The sequence below is a fragment of the Lolium rigidum genome, chromosome 5 (assembly GCF_022539505.1).
Source record: "Lolium rigidum isolate FL_2022 chromosome 5, APGP_CSIRO_Lrig_0.1, whole genome shotgun sequence".
Classification (NCBI taxonomy): Eukaryota; Viridiplantae; Streptophyta; class Magnoliopsida; order Poales; family Poaceae; genus Lolium; species Lolium rigidum.
This window is the reverse complement of record NC_061512.1, coordinates 18,381,216-18,388,150: the sequence shown is the minus strand read 5'-3', so window position 1 is coordinate 18,388,150 and position 6,935 is coordinate 18,381,216. Positions and strand designations below refer to the sequence as shown.

General features: G+C 53.3%; 1 protein-coding gene across 1 annotated transcript; it reads right to left on the bottom strand.

The window, feature by feature from the left end:
- Positions 1-4,080: 4,080 nt before the first annotated feature.
- Positions 4,081-6,652, bottom strand: LOC124653081 (exocyst complex component SEC15B). Its single transcript, XM_047192134.1, has one exon. It carries the CDS (start codon positions 6,630-6,632, stop codon positions 4,212-4,214), a length of 2,421 nt encoding a protein of 806 aa, XP_047048090.1. The 5' UTR covers positions 6,633-6,652; the 3' UTR covers positions 4,081-4,211.
- Between the last annotated feature and the right edge of the window lie 283 nt (positions 6,653-6,935).

Genomic DNA, 6,935 nt, shown 5'->3' with positions numbered 1-6,935 from the left:
GCAACCGTTGCACGACATGCCTTCAAGCTAAGTCTACTTCCAATCCCTATGGTCTTTACATGTCTTTGCCTATACCTCATGCACCATGGACGGACATTAGCATGGATTTTGTTCTAGGATTGCCTCGCACTAAACATGGACATGATTCTATCTTTGTGGTAGTGGATAGATTCTCTAAGATGGCTCATTTCATACCTTGCCATAAGAGCGATGATGCTTCACACATTGCTTCGTTGTTTTTCAGGGAAATCGTTCGCCTACATGGAGTGCCGCGAAGCATTGTGTCGGATCGAGACGTCAAGTTCATGAGTTATCTTTGGAAGTCGCTCATGGCCAAGTTTGGAGTGAAGCTCTTATTCTCATCATCCTCGCACCCGCAAACGGACGGCCAAACGAAGTGGTCAATCGAAGCCTCTCCACCCTTCTACGCATACTCGTGAAGAAAAACTTGAAGTCATGGGAGGAATGCATTCCACACGCGGAGTTCGCCTACAACCGCGCCAAGCACTCGACTACATCAAGGAGTCCCTTCATGGTCGTCTACGGGTTTGAGCCGCTCACGGCACTCGACATGCTCCCGCTCCCACTTCATGAGCGGATCAACATGGACTTCGACAAGCGCACCGCCGCCGTCAAGAAACTTCATGAAGAGACAAGAGCTACCATTCAAGAACATGTGCTTCGTCAAGCTACACGACTCAACGCCAAGAAGAAGGAACGCATCTTTGAGGAAGGCGACCTCGTTTGGATCCACCTCCGGAAGGAAAGATTCCCTCATGACCGCAATTCGAAGCTCAAGCCAAGAGGAGATGGCCCCTTCAAGGTCCTCAAACGCATCAACAACAACGCTTACGTCATCGACATCCCCACCTCCAAGTACTTGGTGAGCAACACGTTCAATGTCTCCGACTTGTCACCCTATCATGGAGATGAGGAAGGCCACGAGTCGAGGACGACTCTTTCCCAAGGGGAGATGATGTAGCCCCGCTCACCGACGACACTCCATCAAGACCAACTAGTCCCCCAAGTGGACCAATGACACGAGCCCGAGCCAAGGCTCTACATGATGAGGTGAACTCGCTCCTCACTACCCTTGATCTTGGTACCCCTTTGGATGGATTGCTACCTCATGCCGACGTGCTATGTGTCATTAGGTACAAACCGCATCAAGACCTCGGAGAGGAGGAGGCGCCAAGGCCAAGGAAGGGAGAAGCCGCTGGGAGAAAGCAGTTGGACATGAAGATGATCATGGAGCCAAAGCCGACGTCGCTCGAAGCGGCTCCAAGGAAGAGACGGACGCCGGCCGGTCCAGGACCGGTCGGACCGGACCTACAACCGGGCTCCCGGTCATAGGCCCGGTCGGCCGGTCGGAAACCGGGCCAGCCCCTCGTACGGGACGACGACCGGAAACCTCGCGAGAATCCGGTTTCCGACCGGTCGACCGGACCCATGACCAGCCCGCCCGGTCACGAGGCCCGGTCAGACCGGACCCTTGACCGGACAGCCCGGTCCCGAGGCCCGTCCGACCGGACCCCAAACCGGACTCCGACGAGAGAGCCCCACCAAACCGCCTTAACTTATCCTTTTGCGTACACGTTCGCCCTTGCCGGCTGGGTGTGCCTATATAAGTAGCTGGAACCCCTCATTAGCTCTTTAGACTTGTTTTGAACTCAAACCCTAACTTTGAGCTTAGTCTCCCTTGGGTATCATCCCTCTGTAATCAAGGCACCTTGGTTGTTGACTTAGATCTTGTTGAAGGAGATTCTAGTACTTGTTACTCTCTCTCCTTCCCCAAGCTCTTCCTCTCCAATCCCAATCTCTCTCCGGGAATTCTACGCGTGTCTCTTCCACGGAGATTCTATTGGCGTGGTCCATCGAGCCACGGAGGTAAGCATCGGGTGTATCGGGTTGGTGTGCGTGCGTGAGTCTCGGGGTTCCTCGTGTTCATCACCGTGTTCTTCGTGTTCCTCGCGTTTTCCCATCTCCCCTTCGGTTTCGAAGTCAATCCGCAAGATCGGGCCACACACGGGGTCTTAGACCTCATCAGTTTCCCCATATGTTAGGGGGCTTTCTGCATATGTGCACTGTCATACGTACTTATATATTGTAGCCTTCGGCGCAGTATCTGACAAGTATATTGCCCTAACATGGTATCAGAGCAAATATTGATCCTCTAGTTTCTCCCGGCGACGTTGCTTGTTCAATCTCATCCCAATCTCATCCCGGCCGATTCCGCCCGGCCGATTTCGCCGCTGGTTTCCTTCCCCGCGCGTGGCGCCCGCCCGCCCGTCCTCCTGCTGCGTGGCCGGCCTCCACGATTCCTCCCCGATTCGCTCTGCCGATTGGATCGGCCCGCTCCCTGCCTGGTTTTCCGCTTCGTGCGTGCCCGTGTTGACTTCGCGCGTGGCCGCTGCTCCTTCTGATTCCGCTCCCTGCTCGCCCGTGCTGCTCCCTGCTCGCTGGATCCCAGATTAGTTTCAAGACAAGAGCTTCTAAAGCTACAGAGGAAGAAGAAAACGTGGATCCCAGACGAGAGTTTCAAGACGAGAGCTTCTAAAGCTACAGAGGAAGAAGAAAACGTGGATCTCCTGCTCATCTTCTTAGCTCCGCCCCACACATCCGGCTGCTGCACGTCTCCTCAAAGTTGACTTCGATCTGAGTAAAAAAAAAAAAAAAAAAAAACGAAAAAAAAAAATTACTGTCGTCGGCTATGTCTTCTTCCGCTGATCCCGCCTTCTCTTTGGGTCTCCCTTCGGTACTTGGTATTTGTTCGCTGCCTCCGTGTATGACGGCTAGCCATTCTTCGTCGCCGTTTGCGGTCTCTTCACGCGACTCTGCCCGCGCTTCGCCGACTTCGTCTACGTCGGCCCGCCGCTCTACATCGACTTTTGCGGCCTCTTCCCGTGGTTATGGCCACGCTTCGTCGACTCCGTCGACGTCGGCCTGCCGCTCTACATCGACTTTCGCGACCTCTTCACGTGGTTATGACCTCGCTTTGCCGACTTTGTCTTCATCGGCGTGTTGCTCTCCATCACCCCCTTTGGTGGCCTTTGTGCGTGTGGGTGATAGCTCCTCGTCGGCACCTGATTGTACGTCGACCTCTCCAGTCGCGCCCCTCTCTGCGCATGAGATAGCGCAGCTTCACCGCCTGCTTGATGCTTGGGATTCCAGTTTACGTCAGCAGCCTCGGAACTAAAAACCGAAGGCTTATTATGGATCAGAGGGGGTACAAACTATGCTGGTCAGATTCGAAGAGCCCCTATGGACTTTTAGTCTGTTACATGTGTACCTCTCTTTTTAAACCATCACACTGGCAAACATCTTTCCAATAATAACGCATGACTCCGCATCTGAATCCTGATACCAAGTTCAGAACTTCTACAGCTACCTTGACTATGAGGCTTCAATGATCAGTACAGAAGCCCCTAGACTAAAGAACATGTCAGGAAAGCTACATAAAGAATTTTGTACCACAGTTCAACTTATGTAGTTTCTCAACTGTGAACTAAGGAACAAAAGGAAAGATGGAGCAACATGTTGTATCCAATAGTAATTAATCATCGAGCCAACAGATCCTACAGTATGTTTCTTCATGAATCCTTCCAGTTTGTTTGTAACTAATTGTCTGGATTACCTTTATAAGGCATATCACCCAGTATGGACAGATTGCAATTACAAACACGCTGTAAGAGTTATCATTTTCGGACACTTCAAAACACAAGAAACAGAAATTTAATGCTACGGGTGAACGTCATTTCTTAAACATCGAAACGGTTAGTCCATCCAGTTATAACTGCAGTTTACATAAGCTAACATAAGATCCAAGCACAGGCAATATTAACACAACTAAGGATTTGAGCGGAACAAAGAAATGCAGTCCTACAATCCTAAGTGACAAGGAACTATATTATGCATACTGCATATCAAGAACTTTAATCAGCTAGTGCAAAATGGTTGCCGTGAATAATGGAAGGGAATGAATGATGTACTATATCTTGAATTCTCGATCATACATACAATTGGTGACTGGAAGAAAAGAATCAACATTAAGATATCCACACATATGGAACAAGCTCTATATCTTTAAAAAAAAATAGTATATAGAAGAATAATGATTGTAACACACATAATGCACACCACATACAGACTAAATTGCATACAAAACATGAGTAGGTTGCATGCATTATCTTACTGCAAGGTAGAGACTAGCACTAGCTGGCTTCTCTAAGCCTCTTGATCAGGGTATCCAGAGATTTCTTCTTTGGATTCTGCCTATTACCCCTAGTTCCAAATTGCGAGAAATAGCTCTCTGAGGCATCTCTAAACTTCTCTGAGATGGCTGCCACCTTCTTGTAATCAAGCTTATTGTAGCTCTTCTCACGAATCACTGGGTTAAGGAAGTTCTCTGGGCTGTTGCTCATAAGAAGATTCACCAGCTGCCTCGCTTCCACCAATGCAGCCTTCATTTCACTTGCTGCGGAATCCTGATCAGAGTCCACAAACAGGCTGGACATGCTCTCTACAAATGTCTCAAACATTTTGAGATCAGTATCTATACCGACAACTGCGTTAGCACTGAACCGCTTGACTGAGTCGCTCAAAAAGAGAGCAATAATACTGTCAGAGATATGCACAAGCACTGCAACAAGAACACGGCGGAGCACAGGAAGAGGAAGGATCTGCTGCGCAGTTGAAGTGAGCGTCTCAAGATAGATAGTGACCTCATTGGCATACTCATTGCCCCCAGCAGGTGGGTCATCAGCGATCCAGTTGACACCATCAGATAGCTGCATGAACTCATCGACCTTGGAACACAATAGCCGCAGCAGAAGCGCCTCGGCAGCATCTCTAGACTTGCGAAGTAGGAAGTCACGGCGCCCACGCTCCACTGCACGTAGCGGCACGCCACACAATTGGGCAGCATGGCGTGTAAAGAACTCGCATGCACGCTCCATGACAGACATGTTGGCAGCAACTTGCATGGCCTGGGAGACGCTTAGACCGCCACCTGAATCCACGAGCTTTTGTATGGAAGCATCCACCACCTCTGAGAGAATCCGACCAAGGTACTTCTTGACCGCTGCATATGTGTCACCACCACCCCCATGTGCCATGAAGCTGACAGAGTCCTCAATGAATGAGCGCACAATACGGCAAATGTCGGGCACAGTGCATGAAAAGGGTGCGACGTATGGGAACGCCGGGGTGATATCAGAGCTCTGAATCCCGAAAGCAAGCACGTTCATCGAATACTCGTACTCCTTCCTCATGAGCATCTGATCAAACTTATCTGCAGCCAGCGCCTCTGCTACCTGTCTACGGCAATCAGCAAGCAGCAAGTCATGGTACTTGTCTCGGTGCTTAGCCAGCACATCTAGTAGCATCCCTACTGGATAGCTGTATCGCCTCATAGTGGCGGCAAGCAAGGCGGCATAATCAGTTATGAGAAGCAAGTGGTTTGCTGTCTGCATCCGAGAGAAGTTATCTTGCAACACAGAGACCATCTTCCCCACTGCAGCCTCCCAGAGTGCATCTACATCCGCCCGGGATGTGAGGCCACCCCCAGTCCTAAACACACGGTCCTCGACGATGAAAAACCCAGCGATCTGAGCGAAGAAGACCTGGTGGGACTCGAGGAATGGCGTTGCTGCAATGACATCAAAGTCAGATGTTAGCTGCAGCTTCCTGTTCTCCAGGTAGTACTTCTTGAAGCGCTCCCCAAGCGCCAGCGTCTGGTGTATGTGCATGGCTCGGTATAGCTGTGTGAGGTCGAAGGAGGCCGCGGCGGCACCATCCGCCACATCCGACATGGCGGTGGCTGCAGCGAAGTCGTCGAGATCACCAGCCCCGTCGTCGTCCAGGGTGATTGACTCCTCCAGCGGGCGGTGCTTGGAGCGGAGCTCCTCCTGGCGCTGTCTGGTGGCAGCTGAGCGGCTGATGGCCACCTGTCCAAGGTGGCGCGAAGCAGCCCTGATGCTGACCATCCAGTCGGCGAACTCCCTGGAGATCTCACGCTCAGCGTGGACGCGCACCGCGGGAACGAGGCTGAGCAGCATTCGGCGGAGGGCGGGAAGAGGCAGCGGCTCGGGGCCAGAGGCAAGGTCGAGGTCGATGGCATCGACGGCGCGGAGGGCGAGGTAGAGGCTGTGGTTGCCTGCCTGGAGGTGGTCGTTAGCCCGAGCGGCGAGCGCGAGCAGGCGGACGCAGCGGCGGGAGGATGCGAGAGCAGAGGAGAGGTTCCCGGCTAGCGCGCGCGCGGCGAGGAAGGACTCGAGCGAGGCTAGCAGCGGCGCGGCAGAGGAGAGGAGAGCGGAGTGGGAGGTGGAGAGGGAGCCCTTGAGGACGTCGGCGTCGGCGAGGAGGGAGCGGAGGTCGTCGACGGCGCGGATGAAGTCGTGGAAGTGCGCGCGGCAGAGCTCCTCGATCTCGGACTCGCGGTCCCGCGCGACGGCGCGGAGAGAGGACAGCAGCGGCTCCGGGCGACCGCAGGCGAAGGCGCGGCGCACGAACGGGCCCAGGTCCTCCCCCGCGGAGATGGCGGTGGAGAGCTGAGTTAGGTCTGCTTCGGACGGGACTGAGCCGCCGCCGGCCGACGCCGACGGCGGCGCGTCGCCGGGGAGCTTGCGGCGCATCGAGATCTGGAGGAGGGTGGGGTTGGGGGGAGACTGGAGAGCAGTTGCCGAGTTGGGCAAGAAATGGAAAAAAATGAATGCTGGGATGCTAGAGAAGAAACAGGGAGGCGGTCGAGGGAGCTGGCGTTGAGTGGCTGGAAGTGGGGTCCAGATAATGAAGAAGTATTCTCGGCGACTAGTCAGGGAAGTGTTGGACCCACATGTCAGTGGGCATTATGAGAAGGCTTAGTTTTGGTGGCCAAGGAAAGGAAGAGGAGCTGACGGCGGTTGAACGTGGACACTGGACAACAGGTCAACAGGGGG

Bases quoted from the DNA above. Each gene is read 5' to 3' on its own strand.
- LOC124653081 (XM_047192134.1), bottom strand. From the start codon at position 6,632: ATGCGCCGCAAGCTCCCCGGCGACGCGCCGCCGTCGGCGTCGGCCGGC.